Raw genomic sequence first — 22,870 nt, 5'->3', positions numbered from 1 at the left:
GTGGAGTTGTTGGAATCCTAATTACTATTAGAGAAAAGGGGCAGAGAATCACTCCCATTGTAGGCACCCTGTAAAAACACCAAACAAATAACCAGCTTTATCCTTTAATCGGATCTATTTTCTTCTAGTTGAACTATCTGAAAATGGCACCCATCCAGAAGGCTTTAATCTCCGGGCACTCAATCCTCTCCCCAGGAACAAAATGCAGTGTAATACCCCAGCAAAACAGTTGCTGGAGAAGTCCCATAGTTCGATTCTCATTTAAATTTGCGTTCCCTAAAGAAAGAATTATGTATCTGTTGGAAACAGAGTCAGGTATCAGAAACTGCATGTTCCCAAAAGAGACACAGTCCTTTTTGTCTATGCTAATCTCATTACTCCCTCATTAAGTAAAACTTAATCCAAAGTAGGAAGATCAATTTGAGTAACACTTAAAACAATCAGCTTCATGGAACACCCTGTCACAGTGCTAGGGCGGGGACAGTGCATCTCCTGCCCGAGCAGCTGCACCTTACAAGGGCACTGCTATCCCTCCTCTGTTCTTTGAACATTCCAAGTAGCAAATCCAAGACAAAATAAATTTGAAGTCTTTCTACAGGGGAAAAGCATTGCAACAAGCAAAGAAAAGGAAGGAAAGAGGAAGGGGAGGGAGGGGAGGAGGGTTAAAAAAGTGACCAGGGCCATAGCCAGTAGGAAATGAAGTCACCCATGTCAGCACACAGCCTGGAATCAAGAGTCAGCTGGCATCTGCTACCTTGTGTTCCAACCTGCACAACCCCTGCCAGGGGCCAGACCACCCAGGGCAAAGCTGGGCAGCTGCCCGCTGTGCACCAGGCAGGTTCCATCTGGCTACAGAGGAGACAAAACCCAGAGATGCTCTGATGCCTTCAGCAAACCATCCCAGCCTGGCCTGGGTGGGCAGGGCCCTCACCCTCCAGTGCCCCCCACCATGGGCAGGGACACCCCCCCAGCCCAGGGTGCCCCAAGGCCCATCCGTGCCAGCCTTGAGCCCTGCCAGGGATCCCAGGGCAGCCCCAGCTGCTCTGGGAAGTTCCCAGCAGGTGGCTGGGCAATGCTGGTCCCAGCCCTGCTCTGCTTACTGAAGGCAGATACACACACTTCTAGATCTGAACACAAGAAATTTGGAGACTTATTTGATACCTTTTAATATTATTAATGTTCCATCTAGCCTCCTATTTATTACCTCAATGTGTAACCAAAAGCAAGTTACAAATTAAACAGTACAACACATGTAAAGGTTTATTGGCAGAGGTGAGACTGAGTCGTCCATTAGGGCCCTGCAATTATCTCCATTACAGAGGGAATAACAAACGCAGAGTTAAATCGACCTTTAAGTGTCTGACCCGGGGAAGCCTGTCTCCTGTCTCCTGCCTCATCGCCCTGTGAGGAAGGCAGGGCATCTGTAATGGTGCAGGGAGCAACTTCACCACTCTGCTGCTCTGGCACCCATCAGGTAAAAGGCTCAAATCTACAGTACTCATTTACCACAACAGAAGTAAAGATTTAACAGAAAACTGCCATAGAACCAACGTTCCTGCATTCCAACAAAGTGTCTGGGCTGTGCTCTGACCTTTTTTAATTTGCCTTATTTTCTATTAATGACAAACAAAGCCAAAGCAGTAGCTGGAGACCCTCTAAAGAGACTGATGTTAGTATTACAAAATCCTGCAATTTCAGCTCCAGTTTTGGAACCCAGCATTTCAGCCATCCCTATAAAAAAAATAGTCTTTTTTTTCTTTTTTAAACAAACAAAAATACATCTGATTCACACCAACAAGGAGACTAAACCAAACAGTGAAAAAAATTACCAGAAGTCATTTTCGTGTTTAGGATTTTTCTTGCTGAACAGCACCAATGAAGTGATGCTCCAGTACAAAATTTCACTGCCTTCTAACTGCTAAAATGAATTAAATAAATACTTCTTACTCATATGTAACTAGAATATTTAACCCCAAACCAAACCTAAATCGAACCATCACCTCGGTGACTTGTGGAAACACAGTCCTTCTCTAACAGGTGGCACTTCAGAGCGAACCTGCAGGGAAGTGAAAAGCACAGGATTGTCACCTTTTAAAATACATTCCGGAACAAAGCCATGTTATCTGTACAGATAACTCCAGAGTGGTTAAGAACAGTGTCTGCCTGATGATCTACATGCAAAAAAGGTTCGGTGCCACTCCTCTTCCACACACGTAGCCTTTCTCCTGAGGACTCTTCTGCAAGGTAACACCATGCTAGTCGAGATCCCACCCGGCACATCGCTGCCTGTGTAAGCTGGAACACACCCAAGTGTTCTGTGAAGCTGGGGTCAGTGTTAAATACTCTTGGTAGTCCACAAATATACAAGAGGTCGCCAATGGGCAGGATTCAATTGCAATGATGTCTTACCAAGAGGCAGGATACACATGGTACCACAGAAGTGTCCAGGGTGGATTCCCTGTACAATAATGCAGGGCCAATGTGATAAAGATGCCATCTTACAGGCAGGGACAGATAAGGATGTAGATCTTAAAGGAGCTGTAGCAGAACAGCGTGTCCTATAAGAACCGTCACATCTACCAAACCATCCGACACCAAAATAATCAACACTAAGTAGCAGCAGAACTCCATTGGAAGACAGCTGAAGAAGCTCAGAGTATACATAAGTTATGAAGAGACTAAAAAAATAATAAATTACCCACTGAGGAGTGGCCTTAAAAGTTCTGTACAAACTATCTGGATTGCTGTTGTTAAATGACAGCCCCACCTCCCTTCAGACAAACCATCTGAGGAGATTTTCCTTCCAGCAATGCAAAAGGAACAATTAGAAATACACAGTTTTCAGGTCATGAAAGCTAAAGCCAAGTATCATAAAGCAGGAAGCAAAACAAGTCTGAGTCTTCATTTTATAGAATGAAGCAGGTGATTTTAAGCTGTCCTCACCTTTAGCACATGCTTCTGTCTTTGCTCTTGCCTTCTAAATAGTATTTTAATTTAAAGGGTTCCCACCTAGGCCATTTTCATGCTAGCTTTGTTACTGATTTTTTTTCTTTACAAAACCCAAACCTGCACAGTAAGGTTCCCTGGCTCTCTGCTGGAGGCCTCCTCCCCACAGCTCTGCTGACAGACCAATTTATGTAAGCATTTCTTAACGAGCTTCCAGTCCGCCTGCTTGGTTCATCCAGACAGTATGGGGGTACACTTTTTCCCTGTCCGTGCTTCAAGAACACATCAGTGTGTGTAAGCCCAATTTCTCCTTAGGCTGAGATACATTTTCCTGTAGCCTAGCTTCTCTTAAGGTGTTTCCCAGTTGCAGTGATTTGCACACCTATGGTTACACTTCAAAGCCATTCTGCATCAGCCCTGTGTTTAACAGATGGCTTCCCAAACCCAGCCCCAGCGGGAGGCACAGGATCAGGGCTGACAGGGCCAACCTGAGAAGGCAGGACCTCCTGAGTTAGTGCTGACACCAAAGGCTCCATCGCAGCACCTTCAGCTACCCTAGCTGATGTCGGTCTGCCAGTGGCACTGCTGTCTGCAGCCTGAGTGCACTAGCAGGAGGGACAGATAATTCCTGCGCCACTGCAGGTTGTTTTGTCAGGAGCACAGGCATCATCCTACAGCTTTTGCTAGTTCTGCCCAGCCAAATCCAGAGTTATGTGCAGGGAAGCATTTGGCACACCTTCACTTTAAAGTGATGCATACCATTGTCTGACACCATAGTACAAAAAAAAGCACGCTTGTCTGAAGCCTCTCACTTGCGACCCTTGAAAGCATACAGGCCATAAACAGGACTCAATCTTCTTTCCGCCTTTAATTTTCTTTGCTGCCTCCACGCTCACAAGATGTCTAGATTTCAGCTTGAAATTCTACAGCCCCAGCCTGGCAGGAACGATTACAGTTTGGTAAATCTCTCCACGTTTTTTCCAGGCCCCAAGCACAGCCTAGTAAGACGATGGGTAATATTTTGTTCAGCTTGAGAACTGCAGCCGTTCAGGAGCAACTGCAGAGGATTTTAGCAGCCCTTCACCTGTCCTTGAGCAGATACAAGTACCTGCATTCTCCAGAGCTGGGCTTTTCGGTTTATGGAGGGTTTGCTTTGTGCTTTGCTGTGTTTCTTATTGGTTGTGTGTGCTTGTTGCTTGGTTTTTGTTTTTTAAAAAGCTTGACAGTCTCCACACAAAGATTACTTACAAGCTTAGAACCTGAAAACCCACAGAACAGAATGCCTGTTAATCAGCTTTTCTTCATTGGACATCCCACTCAGCTTTTCCCCACATCCTGTCACCAAACCACACGTTTGCTTTTGCCAGAGGCAGTGATGTGCAAGAGCAGCCCTGGCTCACAGGTACATGCAGTTTGAAGCCTGGCTTCGGCAGCCAAGCTTACTGAAGGACTTCCTTTCACTGGGCACTTCTTCCCACCCTGCCACCATGGTGTGCTACCCCAAGGAAAATCACAGAACCCCTGACCAGCCTGGGTGGGCAGGGCCCAGAGCCCCCAGCCCAGGGTGCCCCAAGCCCCATCCAACCCGGCCTTGAGCCCTGCCAGGGATCCCAGGGCAGCCCCAGCTTCTCTGGGCACCCTGTGCCAGGGCCTCCCCCCTCCCCAGGAAGGATTCCTGCCCCCCAGCCCCTCTCCATCCCCCTCCTGCAGCTGGAGGCCGTTCCCCTGGGCCTGGCCCTCCCTGCCCTGGGCTCCAGCCCCTCTCCCACTGTACCTGCCGAACCCAATGCCAACAAAGCCACTCCTGGTACCACAAAAGTCACTACATTAGCACAGGCCTTTTCTCAAGAAAAGGTTACTCTTCTTAAACCTGTATCAATTCAGCAGCTGAGCTGACTTTGCAGCCCACCAAGTGCTGCTCCTCACACCTCCGTTCTGCTAAAGCAGGTACCCAGGGCAAAACATTTGACCTGGCTGCAGAAGGGGAGGTTCCCTGTTCCCACTGTCTCACTGAACGTTCCCAGCACAGGCATCAGAGGCAGGAACAGGGAGCTAGATCAGGAAACTGAGCCAGCAAAAAAAATAAGAGCTTATGTACTGAGGAGGTTTCTGGAGAAACAGGATCAACTTTCTAATCTAGTTCACTGCACAGTTTCACGATTGTCCTTGCTGGAGAGATACCGTGACAGGGTAGCATTGTCCCTTTCCATGGCAGCACAGCTTCAGCCAGATTAAAGGAGCCCTGTAATCAGAAACTTGGTGATCTTGTGAGCACTTCACAGGATCTAGAATTCATACCTGATGCTTTAAAGGCATGGAAAAACCCATGAAAACGCTACCAATTTGGCAGCATCCAAACACTCCTTCATCAATACTTCGTTTCCCACAGGGAAAGAAACATCCATGCTCATGGTAGAGTGGTGATTTCAAATGCCACCTCTGAAACTTAAAGCTGCTGTAGAAGCCCTTGCTACAATGGCAAATGTCAGCCCACTACTTCAGAAGCACACCTCCTGTTAGGTGCCAACACCTCCACAGTTCAGCAATAAAAACCAGGAGAACATTCAGCGCTTTTTAAGCCAAATGAAATTACAGTTTCCAAATCACCCAAAGTCAGTTGTGTGATAGCTGACAGGGTTGCTGTGACATCACCACAATGGCTTGCCATAACTTTTGACATAAAACTGTAGTTTTAATGAGGGGAACAAACCCCACACCATCTGCATCTAAAGCACTTCCCTGTGGATGCTGAGGAGCTGCTGCCTGTTCAGTTAGCCCACCATCAGCAGCGCTCTCTTCTCCAGCTATTATTTTTCTTACAAACCTTTGTAATTTCAGTATCTGTAAGAGGTAACAGATGAAACAGGTAGCACTAACTGCTTTCCAGAAAAAAACCCAACCAACAAACAAAAACTAGAAGCAAAGACAACGCTGTTTGTGTGACTGACATTTATCACCACAGCCCTGCCTTTCCAGGGACCCAGCACTTCCCAGCCACCGTGCCTGTGTGCATATACCCAGTGAGAAAACCCAAGTTCAGGACAGGCATGCCAGTGTTCTGCAAGGAACACGAACATCTGTGGCATAGAAAGAACAAAAAAGCAAACACACTTCAATTTGGATTAATTTCAGAATAGAGTAAATGAAGCAGAAAAATGTATTAATGGCTTGGAATGCGGAGGTAACACAAGAGCAACAAAAGCACCAGGAAATACCCGCTAACTAAACTGCTTGTCTAAAAAGCTGGAGAAGGAGCCGGATCATTTGAAGAGATTGGATTGAAGGCTCCTGAGAAGCCAGGAAGGTTCAGAAGGAAAACATTAGACTCTGTAAGATTCACAAACATAATGGAATGGGTGCTTTCCAAATGACGCTGGGAACGAAAGCACAAGATAATCTTACTTCCAACCCGCCTCCTGAAGAGGGTGAATAAAGAGAAACAGTACTTGTTTGTTGCAGATTCTAAAATTGATATAGGAGTTTAAACATGTGTTTGACAGAGGCTATTATCGGCTAATGGAATAAGAAATCAAAAGAATCACTGCACCGTGCAGCTCTTTGTATTGGAAAGCTAAAATGGGGTGCCTTTCCACAGCATACTTTGTCCCTCTTGGGCTCAGTGCTGTGATAAACGAGTGGGAATTGATGGCCTGTGATATGCAGCAGTCAAATTAGATAATGTATTGGCTGCTCTGTGTGCCAGAACAAATAAAACTGCTGTGACTGTATGACTAATACCAGACACAGAACGAAATAGCTGTTCTTCTCCAATACTCATTCAATATATTTGCAAATCTGACAAGACCTCAAAATATTTTTTTAAAATTCTTTACACTTCTATTGTGCCAAAACAAACTGGCTCAAGATCACCTTCTCCTTCTCACCATTATTTCTTACCCCTTCCCATCTCGTGTCAGCAGTAAACTCCAAAATACAGAGAGCCCTTGCAGTGCAGGGCTCTGCAGGGATAAAGGGTGCTGAGAACGGCCTGTTCCAACACTGGAGGTCACAGCCATCCACCTGGAACCACCCTGGATCTGGTTCTTCCAGGCATTACTCCATGTCCTGCCAGCAGACTGTACCTTCCACAACCCAGCATCCAGAAGTGGTTCCATTTGCCAGGGGAGGCAAGTAAAAGCTGCTTTGTTTTCCAAAAGCTGTCATCTGTGGAAGCTAAGCCAACGGAAAGACATCCAAACTGCAGGTTAAAACCAGCTGAGGCTGATTTGAAGTTGATTTAATTAATCCAGTACACCTTTGTAAGGAGCAACCTTGCAACTAATGAAGTCCCTGCTCTCACATATTCCGTGCTTTCCCATCCCTCTAGTCTAGATCTACTGATTTCATGTTTTATTTTTTCCTTCTCTCTTGCTTTGCACTCTTATTTGAGCCTTCCTCTGCTTATCATATTTCATCCTTCTTACTCTTTGGTTTACTACGTTTCTGCTATTACTCCTCAGGCCTCCAATTTCTTAGATGCAGGTCACCATTCTGGTTTGGTAAGATCTTAAACCCACTTAACGTAGCACCAATCACGAGATTTTCAGGGCAGTGAAGAATCAGGACCCCTGTTTACATCTGCCAAGTGTTTTCTATTTGACATATGATCATACTGTAGGAGTTCCTTCTGTATTAATCCATACAAATGGCAAGAAACATTACAGAGATTAAAGCTATTCCAATAGCCTACGTAGCTCCCAGCATAGCAGATGACACTCCATGTAGGAAATAAAGAGCAGGGACTATGTGATTTGAGTTACACCCTCCTTGTTACTCACAGTCCCTTTCCGAACAGCGGATAAGGACACGGTTCTGCTTGCAGCATCGGCGCTGATCCAGCCATCTCAGTGTTGTCACGTGTCCTTCTGCCAGGATAAAAACATGGTGCACCCCTGCACCTGTGAGCTGGAGAGCTAATCGGGAAGGGGGAAAGACACCAGTAAGGACACAGGGACTGTTTTCATGGCTGTTATTCAGCAGGATTCCTACACAGTCTGTGGGAATGCAAAAAGGGAACGGGTTGAATAGGACAACGTCTTAAGACGGCCAGAGCTGCCCACTGATTGCACCCTAAATCCACAGCTGCCTAGAGAACCGCGCCTGGAGCCTCTGTGAAAGCTCCCCAGGGGGCCCCCAAGCAGCCCCTAGCACTGTGGCGCGGGGGCTTTCGTTGGCCAGGGAACACTGGAGCGATCTCCATAGTTGCAGTTCGCGGCCCGAGAAGCGCTCCCCGGCCAACATGCGGAACGTCCAGCAACAGCTCCCAAACCCAAGGAGCCAGGACCCAAAGACCCAGCTGGCCTGAAGGGCCCCCAGGGACAAGTACTGGGGAAGGAGAAACGGCAGCGGCGCGACAGGTGCCGAGGCCGCGCGGGTGGCCGGCGGGCCGGGGCTTCTCCGGGCCGCTCGCGGCGCCGCCGCACGCGCTGCAGGGAGGCGCGAGGCGCGCCCCGGCCGGGCCGCGCGGCGAGGCGCGGGGCTGCGCGTGCGGGGCGGGCGCGGAGCCAAGCAGCCGCGCGAGCCCCGCGCGCGCCCCTGGCTAAAGCGCTCCGCAGCGGGGAGCGGCCCGTGCCCGCGCTGCCGCCGGTGGGGCTCCCCGCCCGCCGCAACGCCCTGCCTTCCCCTCGTCCGGCCGCGGGGCGCCGGCCCTGCCGTGCCGCGGCGCTGCCCTCCGCGGAGCCGCACAGCGCCGGGCTCAGCTCCCACCCCTCACAGGGCAAGGCCCGGCCCGGCCCGGCGGGACAGCGCGGCCGGCAGCGGCCTTGGCGGCCATTTTGCAACCGGTTGCTCCAGTCACCTGCGCCCCGCCCGCTCCGCGCACGGACACTCACCGCGAGCAGGCGGCGAGCTCGGCGGCGGGGCAAGAGCAGCCTCCCGTCCCGGCGGCCTGCGGGGCGAGTGCTGCCGGGCGCGGCTGAGGGACCCTCCACGCCCCTCGGCGCGGCACTGCCAGCGGCACCGCGTCCCGTCCTGTCCCAGCCGCGACCCCCGCGCTGAGGCGCCAGCGGCGCCTCGACTCCACGCAGCATCGGTAACCATAACGACCTCAAGTCGCGCCGCCGTTGGTGGGTTTAACGTGAGGCAGTAGCCAATAGCGCGCCGCCCCGCGCCGCGCCTGGCCAATGGATGCGGGGCAGGGCAGGGCGCCGCGCTGACGCTGCAAACAGGGCGGAGCAGCGGCCAGGCGGAGCGGGCGGCGGGGCTCGGCGGCGCCGGCGCCACCGCCGCCACCATGGAGACCCCGGGCTAGGGCCCGCCGCGGCGCTGAGCGGGGCCGGCCTCGCCGCCCCGCCGCCGGCTCCCTCCGTGCGGTGAGTGGGCGAGGGTCGGGGGCGGCCGCGGGCCGGCCGGGGGCGCGGCGGGAGCGAGGCTGGCGGTGAGGCGGTGGAGCCCGCCGGGGGCGCGGGGCCGAGAAGCCGCCGCCTCGAGCCGCCCGCGTCCCCGCTGCCCGCCCGCGCTCTCTCGCGCGGTGCCGTGGCCGCGCAGGGGGCCCTGCGGGCGGAGGTGCCGCCGGCCCGGGATCCGCGCCGGGCGGCGGGGCGCGGGAGCCCGGGGGCGGGCGGGCGGGCGCCGCGCGGGGGCAGGTGTGCGCGGGCCGGGCCGGGGAGCTGGCGGCGGTGGAAGGGGGTTCGCGGTGCCCGGGCCCGCTGCCTTCGGACCCGCGCGGCCGCCTCCCGGGGGCGCCGGCTTTCCGCGGCCGCGGGGCGAACCCTCGGCGGATGCGCGGCCGCGCCGCGCGCTGGAGGCCGCCGTCTGCGCGGGGCGGTGCGCGGCGCTGCAGCCGGGAGCCGCGCCGAGCCGCCGCAGGCAGGGCCGCCCCGCCGGAGCGCCCGCCGCGCCGTACCGCGGCCGAGAGCGCGGGGCGGGCGGGGGCGGAAACTTCGGGGAGCCGGACGGGCCTCCGCTCCCGCCCGGGCAGGGTCGCCGGGCCGCGCTCCGCCGGGCCGGGCTCCGCGCTGCTGCGGCCGGTGCCGGGCTGCGCCGCGGCAGGCGGCGTGTGCCCGCGACGGAGCCGCTCCCGTTCGCCGCCTGCCCCGGACCTGGTTCTGCGGCGGGATTTGGTATTTCTCCTGCACTCCGCGGGCCGGGGGTTCCGCGCCGTCCGTCGGTGCCGGCGGAGCATCCCCAGCCCGCGCCGTCCGAGCGCGGCTGCCGCAGCCCTGAGCGGCTCCCCCTGACCGAGGGGCTGAAGGCGGGCGGGGAAACGCAGCCCCAGCGCGGCTGCCGGGGCTCGCCGGGACCGAAGGCGCTGCAGCCGCCGCCCGGGGCTCCGTGGGTGCCGCTGCCGAATGACGCGCCGCGCCTCCGGCCGGGCCGGCTGGCCGGCGAGCCCTCGGCGGGTCCGGGTACGCGGTTGCCCCGGCGCGTCCAGCCGCAGCCTGGCTGGCTGCGGGCGCACCTCGCCTGGAAGGTGCCCGTACCCCAGAAGGACTCGGGGTGCCCCTCTCCCCTCCCAGCTGACACGTCAGACGGCGCGCTGAGGAGGCAGGGCGCTTGCGAAGGGCTCGTGTTTGGCCCACAGACCTTTGCACTCCTGTATTCTTCCTAACTCACCTCCTGCCCCGCGCTGCTCTGACATCCGTCCCCGCTGCGGGACTGGGTGTTGAAGGAAGAGGCGCGGCCGGGCTCGCAGCCGCGAGGGCTCGTTAACAGCGCTCCGGCTCTGCCGTGCTCTCATTTCCTGATCGCTTGGAGCTCCGGGATGAGGAGAAGACGAGGAGGGTAATGCTTTACTCTTTGGCAAATAACTGTGCTTGTGAGGTGAACATCGAGTAATAGGCTCTCTGGGATAGAAACGTGGGCGCCTACTGAACGTATTTATTTAGCAGACAGAGCTGTATTAATCTGGCTTGTCCATCGCTTCTGAAGCAGGAGGGGTGTGTTGGGGGCAGCAGCTTGCTGTTGGCACTGACATGCTGTAGTGTCTGGGTTAAACATTGCATCCTTGAGAATGAATGTAACCTGCAGTAACCTTTTCCTTGTGTTTAAATAGCCTGTAAAGTGTGGTCTTGCCACTGAAATAAGTTGATATTAACGACTTTAATTCAGGTAGACCAGCAGATGGGCCTCTTTCAGTGAAAGACATGGCTTTTTACCTTTCGTCCTGTTAGCTGGTAGGGATAAATACCAGCAGTAATAAAAGTTCTGCTGTAAAACACCATTGGAGCAGGTTCTGTGAGTGAGTAGCCTTCTGTAAAGGGGGATTTGTTCTAACCTTTCTTAAGGTGTCAACCACGTAACGCCCCTTTTGGTGTCTCCTTTTCTGGCAGCAGCACAGGGTCCTTCCACTGCGACCAGAGGAAGTCGGGGCACAAAGTAACCGAGGAAAATGACGTGATACGTTGCTGCTTTGTAGCAGCTTCCTGGGCTAGCCACACAGGATCGATGGTGCATTTATTGTGTCGTTATACTGACTGATAGCCTGTGCTGTGTAACCATAACAGCAGTTTGGTTAGCAGGCTGGGGCAGGGTTTGGCATAGGAAATGCGTGTGCGCTGCGGGAGAAGGACCGTGCTGCCTGCTCACCCATCAGGGAACAAGCAAGAACTCTCTGTACTTGTGTTTCACCTTATGTAGACGATTTAGGGATGTTTATAGCACACCAAAGGCTGCAGCAAGCACGTGAGCTGTGACTCGGGGAGCACACAGTTTTGTTGGGTGTGTTTTCTGGGTTTTGATGCTGAGAAGGAGCGAGTTCTGCAGGTGTTTCTCTGTGTGCTTGGTTCCAGACAGCACTGACTGGTTCAGGGATCTCCAGGAGCTTCACAAAGCTTTTACAAGAGTAACTGGGTTTATTACCAGAATGCAGTTATTGTAGTATGTTATGGAGAAGACCCCTAAAAAGCAAGCAGGACTCGTGATACTTGTCAGGGAAAAGACCAAACCCACAAACCACAACTATGAGCCTGTTACCAGACACATTTTCTGTGGCTCTCATTCACTTTCTTACTGTTTTCAATCAAGTCAGTGAACTTAGGTTAAAACTGGATTCCTCTGTAGAGAAGCTGCGCTCCTTTTAAGCTGTTCATGGCCTAGGCAGAGCAGTGCCTTGAGCAGAGGGGCTTCTGCAAGCCAAAGGCAAGGTTGTAGTCAGCTGCTGTGGCAGGGAGAGCCTGATGGAGCCCTGGGAGGCAGCCCTGGGAGGCAGCCTGGCTGCGCCGTGCGGGTCAGCCTGGCATCGGTGTGCTCAATGTGGGGCAAAGGGCTGCTGCCCGGCTGGGAACTGAAGTATTTGCCTGGTGCTGGTGGGAAACAGCTGGTAAGAGCTGCTGCAGAAAGAACCCGGTCTGTTGTCTGGTGTGTGCATCTCCTGAGTGACTCGTGCTGCTGTGGCTTGGAGTTTCTGGTTGGGTTCCTGTGGGGTTTTCCCTCTCATGAAAATAAGACAGCAACTTGTTATGAAAATGCAGGTATTGCCACTCCAAAGGTAATCTGCACTGGTTTAAACTTCACTAATTGTGGAGGGAGAGAAGATGAGCTGGCACAGCTTTATGTGCCAGCGTGCAGAGCACCGGCCCTGGAACTGGAGTTTTGGGCACGGCTTGTAAATACGGCTGGGTACGGTTGTCTGGATCGCAAACACTGCTGGTGATCAGGCAGCTCCAATTCTGCTGAGGGTGGAGAGTAAATACCTGGCTCTGAGTGCAGAGCCAGAGCCCGGCCGAGAGCCCCTCTTGTGCCTGGGTCCTGCAGCAGAGCCCCGTCTCACCCACTCGCAGCCGCAGCCGGAGGCTCTGCCTGTGCCAAGCGCTTCTCTGGCTGCGCTCAGTGGCTTTTCTGATGCCCAGTTGCTTTTCCTCAGGCCCGTGGTATCGCCAGGTTCATTGGGTAACTTGTCCTGTTCTTCTCCAAAGGGAATACTTGTTTATTCTGCTTTGGGAGCGGGTGGGAAGAGCGAGGGGGTGGGTGGGCACAGCCCAAAGCTGCCTGTGGTGTCCTTCCCAAAGGTTTTGCTTGCACAGAAGCAATTCGTGTCTTCCTGTCAGTTCAAGTCTCTGCAGCCAGCACCGGCTCAGACCTTTGCTCCCTCCCCACTTGCTGCCTCTTTGCCTCTCTGCCTGTAGCACCTTTCTCACCCCTCTTTGGAGGCAGATGTGTGTTTCAGGGAGGAGGAAGGACTCCTTCAGTTTCACAGCAGACTAACTTAGCTTTTTAATAACAAAATCCCCAACGTGCTCACTACAAGGAGAGGCTTAGGGAGAGGGCTCTCTGGGTGGTATCCTGCAGAGGTTTAACTGCTCTCTGAGCCAGGAAAAGGCGGGATGGGACGTGCCTTTCCAGTCTGGCCGCGCTCCGCGGAGGAGCAGGCTTGTGTCACGGGTCAGGGAGGTGACTCCAGCACAGGCTGGGTCCCTGCATCAGCCCTCGCTTCCCCAAGAGCAGCCAGGCTGTCACGCACACCTCTGCCTTCTAGCTCCACCACTTTGCTGCCTGCCTCCTCTTCCTCCCTTCCCTCCCCAGAGCCAGCAGTGAGTGGCCGGGTGAGAAGTGATGGTAAAGTGGTCTGTGGAGAGTTGCTGTGGCTGTCTTTAGCTTTGTGGTCCTTCTCATGGCATCCTGCTTACAGGCAAAGGGAGTCAGCATCGCTGGGGGAAAGAAGGGGAATCTGTTTCAGTGTTTGTAAATTAGGAAAGAAATACTAAAAATAAGTCAGCACACCTGTGTTTTCCTCCTGTTGCTGCTGCTTTAAGATACTGTGGGTACAAAAGAAAAAGAAATTAGTATCTTTCTCCAAATGTCTCCATGGCCATCTCTTGCAGGTCTGCCTCCCCCTGTAGCGTCTGACAAAGTTCTTCCCTGGCTTTAGAAATTGAGGATGAGTCAACTTCCTGTTGGCTTTTAAAAGTCACTTTACCTATGCTTTTTAGTGGGGAAAATACAGCTGTGAACTAATACTTTGGGAGCGTTTGATCCATTCTTCAAGGAATAATTAGTTAAGACTTCTTCCCCCTTACCTTTGCATAGTGGGGTTTTTGTGAACCTGAAATCAACGTTATCACCAATCTAATATTCTGATTGGTATTGTGATTAATTCATTGTTAGAGAGAAAAAAGGAATCTGCTGTAAAACCTTTGAAGGCGTACGAGCTGCAACTTGCTTTCTGCATCACAGCTCAGCAGGGGGATTTCTGGTGTATTTATGGTTTGTGGGTCTGTGGGCAGTGAATGAAATCCCCCTCTGGCAGTGGGGTCTGTGCAGCAGGTGGCTCACAGGCGTTGTGTAGGGTGTGTAAAGAGCCTTTGCTGGCTGAACTCATCCATAGGAGTTCAGAGCGGGGGGTCCCTGTGCCCGGGCAAGCGAGGCCCATCAGAGCGAGACGTGGGGAGGCTCAGCTGTGATCCCCTCACCTGCAGCAGCGCAGCGTGCGGCAGCATCACTGCAGTCCTGGGGATGCCCTTAGCATCGATGGAGCCGTCTCCAGAGGCAGGAGGACCAAGAGGCCGAATGTCCTGGAAGGAGGTGAAGGGGCTGATGCCAAGGAGGCAGGAGCAGCTTTCTTAGTGCTGGGGTCAGTAAGAAGTAGCAGAGGTCTGTGGAGTGGGTAAGGGATGACAGGAGCTGGACTCACTGGTGCTAGGCTTTGCCTCCTCTCAAATGAGGTTCCGCTCTATGGAAACAGGGATGAAGTGTAAGGAAAGCTCTGGATTTCTCTTCATTTGCGTGAGTACAGAAAAACTTTTCCTCCCTTCACCTCCTCCTGGCACGTGTGTGGTGTGGAAAGCCTGAGGCTATCGCCTGTGCTCTGCTTCCAACTGTTTTTTCTGTAAACATCCTCAAAAGCACTTGTATTACACGTGTTCAAATAGAAGGTGTGTAACCTGTATCTTAATTTGCTTTGAATGACTTGACTTGTGCCATCTCCTCTGGAGACACAATGCCACAGGAGATTTTCCATGTGTTGTGGATTCCTGCCCTTTCCCTGCCCAGGAAGGTGGTGGCAGGCAATGCCTCCTTTGTGTTCCCAAAGGAGAGCTTCTCAATCCTAAACAGTGTCCTTCATCGCCTCGTGTTAGCAGAATTGTCTGTTGCTGCAGAGCTGAGTGTTGGTGTGTTTGCTCCCCTGAGGGTACAGCCGATGGGTGAACACTGTAACTCGTAGTCACTGCCGTTTGCTGTGGCCGTGGGGCTGGGTCGGGACGTGGTGCCTGTGCCTCTGGGTCAGGCAGGAAGCTCCCGCTCCCCTCAGGTCTCCTTTGGAAACTCCAGGGGCTGGTGCAGCCTAGGCACAGGGTACCAGCTCCCAGGTATTTCTGCCTGGCTGGACGTGTGCATACGGTTTGGAGTACAGATGTCTGTGACGCTGGTTGCCTTTTGCAGATTCCCACTGAGGTCTTGTGTGGTATCAAAAGTTAAGGAGGGAGATGGATATTAGGTTAGTATTTTTGTCTTGGGTTTTATTTAAAGACAATCCCCAGGCTTTATTATTAAGAAAAAAGACTGCTGTGAACAGAGGTTTCGCTGGTGCTGCCGTGGTGCCTGAGCTCCAGACGGATGCGCCCTTCTCTGAGGTAGAACGTACAGACAGGCAGAGTGTGAACGGGAGGAGCGGAGGCAGCAGTGCCCAGTGGTGTGTGATGTGCACCTCGGCGCAGGGTGTCTGCCCTGGGGCCTGTGCTGAGCTGTGGGTCCACGTTACCTGGCACAGCCTCGGCGGACCGTGGGCTGTCAGCATCTGTGTCCGTTGCTGCTCCCTGTCCCCGGACCAGGGACTGGAAGTGGCCGGTGCCACATGTGGCTGAAATAAAAGTGGTGGCTGTGAGGTGACCGATACGGTGTGTTGTGTCTTTCTGGGCATGAATTTGTATCCAGTGGAGAGGGAAGAACATTCTGCTCAGGATTTCAGCTTGGCTCATGGATGTGCGAGGTGTGTCCATCTGTCTTCTCTCTGCCACTTGCACTGCCCAGTAAGAAAGAAAACAACCAAGTTTCCTTAGTTCTGCCACTGTTTAGTGTATACCACAGCAGCAGCAAGCACTGAGGTTTGTGAGGCATTTGCAGTGATTTGATACATTCTTCTCCAGAAGATACTTAAAAAAATAATTGTGTATAATTCATTACAGAATAGGAGTGACACACAGGCTGAGCGTGGCTCACAGACTTGAAAGGTGGCTGTGTAGAGAACACTGCCCATTGTGGGACGCTTTGGTCAGGCTGATGTAATCGCTGCTCAGAACTGGGAGAGGTTTTTAATGTGGAACACAGAGGTTGTTTTAACCCACACACAGAGGACTCACCGAGCTACACACTGACACTGGAGTAAGAAAACCAAAGCCAGCAACAAAACAGCGTACCCCAGAGATGCTCAGCAGCTTGAGACGTGGTGGACTGGCAAGGCGGGCTGAGGACAGGGGTAGATTGGACTGGTGAGCTGCTGAGTTCAGTTCTGGCCGGTGCCGAGTGCCTGAAGGGAGTGGGAAGAGCCTGTCCCTGGGCCAGCTGCCTCTGCGCGGGCACAGACGCCGCAGCACGGTGTAGGCAGAGGATGCCTTTGGTTAAACTCAGCATCTCTGTTGGTGTTCATGGATAGGTTTTTTCCTTTTACATCTCTTTGATGATAATAGGTAAGACAGAAGGTGCCTCTACTGCAGCTTGCCTGCTTCTGGGCATCTGCACCTCATCAGGTGTGGAAGTCTCACTGTCCTTGAGTCTGGGCAGGTGCTGGTTCAGCGATGCAGGATTGTGTTACTGTGTGCTGTATTAATAAATTGTCCTGCATTGCTCACATATTGATTTATTGGATAATATAAATACTTACAGGTACATGTCAGGAGGACTGGAACTTGAAATAGAAAAGGCAGATACAATTACTTATTTGTTTCAGATTGCCACAACTTATCTTTGCTGTTTCTAGAGCTTTCCTTCGCTTTCCCTTCACCTCACAGCATCACAGGCACCATACTGCAACACAACAACATATTTTACTGTGTAATATTCCAGATAATTTTTGTTATAGAAAGCTAAAAATAGTGCTTTATGGATAAGCCACACAAACCATGTGATGTTATATTTACATGCCCAAATTTTGGTGGTTCCAGGAAGCCCACCTGATGAAAAGCTCACTTGTTAGCCAGTCAGTCCTTTGTGCACATCTTCTCAGGTTAAAGTGATCGATGGGAAAATCTCAGGCTGGTAGATTAGTTAATTTGCACAACTTGAGTTGGGATGCTGCAGGAGAAATAATAAAAACAACGTCGCCAATGGAAACACGCCTGCAGCAGGTTGTTTTTAGGCTGCTGTTGTATTTGCTTGGAAGAACACCTGCGAGTCCTCAACTCCTCAGTGCCTGTTGGGGCGTTTTCCTGGTGTTCAGTGAATAATGTCTGTCTGAGCTGGCTGGTGTCAAACAGCCTGTTGTCGGTGAGTGTGGTGGAAACACAGCGCCTTGCTGTGCAGAGGCCTGTGGCACTTTGAGGCATAAACATTATCTTCTCCTTGTGCATGGAAGCTGAGATTGAACACACAGTACAAGACTGTCTCTGCATGAGAACTTAGGTCAGTGCCTCTTCCCAGCAGAACACGAGCTGAGGAGCCCTTCATCTCCTGGTCCAGCAGCTGAGCACACTCTTTCACTGGTATAGGTGGGTTTTCCCTACAAAACCAAGAGCAATGAGCACTAAGCAGGTGACTTCTGAGTATTTGGTGCTTCTCCCAGAGCTGGCAGTTGGCTCTGCAAGGTCCTGAGGAAACCTTTCCCCAGGTTCACCAATACAGGCAGTGGGTGAAACAGGTTCCTGCCGTCTGCGTGGCAAACAGCCACCTGCCTGCCCAGGCTTCTCTTTGGAAACGCTTGACGTGTCTGTCTCGCTTCCAGGCCCTCAGAGGGGCAAACTCCAACATGTTGGAGGAAGGGGAGGCAGGATGCACTACTGCATAACTCCCGTTCTGCTCTCCCCTCCTTGCCCAGGGTCCCACAGGGGCTGCAGCCCCTGGATGGCCCAGGCGATGGGCGCACGGAGCCGCAGTCAGGCTGGAGGGCTCTGCCTGGGGTGCCAGGATGCCTCTGAATTCCTGAAGCGCGAGTGAGGCGTGTCCACTTCCACCCAGAGTGAGTAAGTATGAAGTGCAATACCTCTGCAGTGTCACTGTATCAAAGTTCATTCCCTAATTAACAGCCAACTGTGGAGCCTCTGCTCTGGCAGTCTGCAACAGCCTCAGACAGGAGGAGAGCGAAGATGGAGCTGTGATAACTCACCAGTTTTCTTCTGTAATTCTTATAACTTTCCCCTATTTAAAACCTTAACGTGGGCTATTGACCTGCACAGTGCTTGAGCTTGCTTGACTTGTATTTCAGAGCTGAGGTTTGGTTTCAGGCAGCAGGTGAATAACTACTGTTCTTGGGCATCTTCAGTCACAAGAATCCGGCACTTGTATTTAAAGGTTTTGAAAGAAGGTTCTTTACAGAATATGGGGTAAAGACCCTGAGAAACAGCTAGTACTCTGTATTCCTTTGTAATATTTCTCCTTCATTTTACACAGTTTGGTAAAAGATGCTGAGTCAGGGTTTTATCTGCTGTACCATTAAATTTCCATAATTTTCCATACATTCAGGTGCATGTAGTAATTCAGGACTGGAAGCTGTCTTGTTTGTACAAGCTGCCTTGTTTGCCAACTTGTTTCCTCATGGTAGCAGGGACAGAACCCCAGAGGTACAGAACTGGATGCTTCTCCAGACCTTTTCTCTGGAGCATCTCCTGCCAGCTGTGGTCCATCAGCATTACCATGTGAGAGACTCTCTAGTCTGAGTGGTGTAGCTTGTCCCAAGTTTTTGTGGGTAGCTGGATTTACTGCATACACTTGACTTGGGCTTTTTCAGTCTGTTGAAATGAGATGATCCAAGCTGAGGACGATGCTTATAGCTGAGGATATGCTGGTTATGAAACAGAATGCTTTCTCATTTTTAATGCCTTCTCTAGTCCCTGTAGCCAGCAGCAGTCTCCTCAGCAGTGCCAGTGGCTCAGCTGGCCTCTGGAAGGACCTCACCGATGGGCAGCCTCGTGTGGTCTGAAGCTCACACCTCTTGCCAGTGTATTTTTTTAATGTGAACACGGAGCAGTTTGGGGTGATGTTGCCTCATATGTAAGATGTTAAAATTTTAGGACTTGTGGCTTCATGGGTGTACAAACACAAACCACCTTTTCAGTTTCAAGTGCAGGTTAGCTTTCCACTCAGCTTTTACCTTGGAGGTAGAGCTAGGGCTCAATACAATTAATGACATTCAGATTGGATATTAGGGAAAATTTCTTAACTGTAAGAATGTTCAGGCATTGGACCAGGCTGACCAGAGAAATGATGCAGTCACCATCCCTGGAGGGGTTAAAAAGCATGCAGATGTGGCACTCAAGGACGTGTGTTAGTTGACATGTTGGTGTTGCACAGACAGTTGGACATGATCTTAGTAGTCTTTTCCAGCCTTAAAAATCTGATGATTAATCTCATCCAGTATAGTGGCAGTGGACCTGGTAACACTGGATGACGTGCGAATGCCTGATGTTACTTCTGTTTTGCCTTCTCTTTGTCTCAGAGTGCAGGGACTGTGCCTCTCATCTGGCCAGCATCAAGATCATGTCTTCATGTAGCTGGAAGAGTCTGTGTCTGTCAGGCTTTTCTCAGTGCAGGGTTTATATGTGGGCTTGTAGTTTCCTTCAGAAAGAATGGTGACTCGTGTGCAGATTTTCTTGGGTGGGGGACATACAGCATCTCCCCAAAGTAAGACATTATTTGTTGTGACACAACTACAAGGTGTAGATTTCTTCCTGTGCTGCTCCTTTGGGATTGGGTGGAGGAGCTGGCTCAAAACTGGGCAGATTCCCACTTAATCCCAGATGAGCTTAAACCAAAACGTGAAGCCTTCCCATAAAATGAGCAGAGGGAGATACAGGGGCTTGAACTGGTTCTTTTCAAATCCCAGTGTGTAGCTTTAAACATGGTGGAACCTAAATATGTGACTCTCCAAGTCCCATGGGTGTCCAGATGTACTTGGTGTTGGTAGAATGCTGTGGGTGGATGCTTAATGCAGTAATAGCTTTGATTATCGATAAGTTCAGCTACTGTATGAAGATATTGGTGTATATTTTATTCAAGAGTCCTATCTGAAATGGCCCTACCACAGAAGGAAAGCAAGCAATTCACCTTGACTTGACCGTAACATTTTCCAGTTGCGAAGATGCCAGCAGGATGTGAATCAGAACAGCACTGACTGTAAACACATCCCAGAGGAGCTGGCTGCTTTCTGCTGTTCTGACTGTGTGGCTGAGGTAGGTTGACTTCCCTTATGCTAGATAGGATTTCATCTGTGTAAATAGAAAAAGTAAATCAGGTATCCAGCATGATGGGAATGCACTCTGAGGATCTCAGCGGCACAGTTACACCATCAAGAAATAGCCACCAGTGAATCTGTTCTCAAGTGCTATAGACAGTGTATTTTTTTCCCTTTTCCAAAAGGTTTGTTACACTGAGAAATTCCTTAACTTGTAGTTAGAGATAAATTTCTTTACGGGCTCTTGAGACCTATTTGGCCTGCTCTGGGATGTCTCCTTATCCCCATTTTCACCCCCACGTATTCACAGAAAGCAATCTGTCCTCAGTCTCTGTCTTGTATGGTTTCTGCCTGGCAAAAAGGAGCCTCAGTCCCTTTGGGCTCGGTCAGAGCAGCACAGGCAGCGCAAGCATGAGCAGACAGACCTGTGCTGGGCAGCGGGCACACTCGGGTTGGTTTGGTGTGGGCGCAGCGCTGCGGAGCCGCTGCTGCCGTGTGTCTGTGACGCGTTGGGCGATGGCGGGGCCGCTGCCGTGCCGCCGGAACAGCTAGTGAGCGAGCTGTGCTCTCCAGCTGGTCCTTGCAGTGCCCTTGCCACCCGTGACAGGAGCTTTCGCCAGCTGTGGCCTGGGTGAAGCCCAGCAGCAGGACTGACCCCTCGAGCTCTTCCCCAGTAGCGTGCCCGCAGAGCACCCCAAGCGCCTCTTGCTACCAGCGCCCCCACAGCCTCCGAAGACATGTGAAGACCAGTTGTTCTGGCAGTGTTAAGCGTGATTCATCACAAGGGAATTCCGAGTGGAGAAACCTCTTCCCAGACAGAGCTGCTCATTAGCAGCACTTTTTTGCCTTCCTACGAGCAGGCTGAATGTGTTACCGTGGTCTCTGCAAAGCAGACGTGTGTAGCATGTTCTGCCCTGGGTATCTGGTAGGGCCTGACCTGCCTGTGTTTCTTCTGCAGACAGATGGGTTTGTTACTTTTGGGACTGTTCTGCTGCTTTAGCTCAGTCTTGTTTGGTGTGATCGTCTGTCGCTTTGACGTAATTCCATTATTATTTGACTTGGAAAGCAGCAGCTCTCAAAAGTCGTGGACATGCAGATTTCTCCTCTCCCCTTAGGGTGCTCTACCTTTTCAGCTGTATGCCTTTTAAAGTAGGTATGCTTCCCAGCATGCTTGTGTGTGTCACCCCTTCCGCCGCTCTGACGGCCTTGGGTTCGTTCAGCGACATGAGCATCAGGCAGCTTCACTGAGCTTGGCTGGTTGATTCCACCACCTTGCTTTGTATTTCACAAAATCTGTCCTTCTCAAACTGACAGCTTCAGTTACGGGTCTGCCTACTTAAATTACCCTGCTGTTTAGCATGTAAGGCTGTCCATAGCAGTGTGGCCCATGGCTTTGATGGTCATGCTGTAACAACCACTGTCCTTTGTCAGGAGAAGGAACACCAGTCAGCAGCAATGGAGGTGGCTGCTTGCTGCAGCTGGACACTGGCAACGTCGCTTTTCCTGTCTTTTGAATTTCGGTTTGGTCAGTGGGTGTTGCAGTTCACCACTGGGTAACACTGGTAACTAGTCAGTTGGAGACACTGCAGAGCAGCCTGTCACGAAGACATGGGATCAGCGGTTCATTAAGGAAGACTCCTGTTGTTGTTGAACGTTTGCAGCTTTGGGCACGCTGTCCTTGGCACAGACACAAGTCTTTCTGTCTTTTGCAGACAGGAAAGAGTGAGGTCAGATCAGGTTTCACACTGAATTCTGAAGAGCTGGTGGAGTTCATAATGCCATTTCCGCAAATAAAGTGGTTCGCTTTCCTGAGGACTTATTTGGGGATGAGGAGGTGTAAAGGCTTGTCCCCGCTCGTGAGGGGTTTGTTGGTGACAAGCATGGAACCAAGTAACCAGCCTCATGTCAGAGCTTTGTCACATGCCAGTTCTTCTACATTTTCCTTCATTTCAATGCTTTAAGCTTCTAATTCCTGTTGAGGATGGGAGTGGTGATGGTGATGGCCTCTGCTCTGAGAAAATTTCAGCCTGGATAATCCACCCAGGAGGAAGCTCAGGTTATCCCAGGCTGGGTTATCAGCCTGGTGGGATTCTTCCATGCTTGCACATCACAGCACTAGGCACACACAGGGCTGTGTCACATGCCAGCATCGCTCAGAGCCCTGTGTGCCGCTGTGCTGGTCAGCCGGGGGAAGCCTCCAGAACAGCGTGGGCACCTCACCCTCTCAGTTCGGCTGCAGTAAGTGCTGCCTTGAAAGGTGACCATGAACGACGAGCAGAGGGACTTGTGCCTTGCTGCAGGTATCTGATGGAGTTGCTGGGCTTACCCTGCCTGTGGCTCTGCGAGAGGATGTTGACAAGCTGTGTCAGCATCAGGATTCACACCGGATAAACATGGGACAGGGCAGTACGTGCATGTGCGTTCACCTTGCCGTGTTTGGGCAGGTTCATCCAGACTCTGTATCAATGGCCTCGCTGAAATCTGCCTTTAAACATGTAACAGAAGAATTAGGGATGCTCCTCAGAAGGTGTGTTGGGAGTTACCTGGAGTTAACCCGCAGCATTACTGTAGAGAAACAAGTTACAAACCACTTTTCATTGTAAGGAGGCAACAGCTTATAAAATGTTACTTGAATAAATAATTATATGGGCACAATCTAATTCAGGC

General features: G+C 51.8%; 1 protein-coding gene across 1 annotated transcript in view; it reads right to left on the bottom strand.

Moving 5' to 3' along the window:
* Positions 1-8,985, bottom strand: part of CCDC148 (coiled-coil domain containing 148) — a gene marked incomplete at its 5' end in the record, with an annotated part of 62,048 nt that extends 53,063 nt beyond the window's left edge. Inside the window, one exon of the mRNA XM_084265656.1 lies at positions 8,778-8,985. Within this exon, the coding sequence (XP_084121782.1) occupies positions 8,778-8,985 (208 nt within the window). The remainder of the gene's footprint in view (positions 1-8,777) is intronic.
* Positions 8,986-22,870: the final 13,885 nt, after the last annotated feature.

Source organism: Gallinula chloropus (assembly GCF_964237585.1).
Source record: "Gallinula chloropus genome assembly, chromosome: 5".
NCBI lineage: Eukaryota > Metazoa > Chordata > Aves > Gruiformes > Rallidae > Gallinula > Gallinula chloropus.
This window is presented reverse-complemented; position numbering and strand designations above follow the sequence as displayed.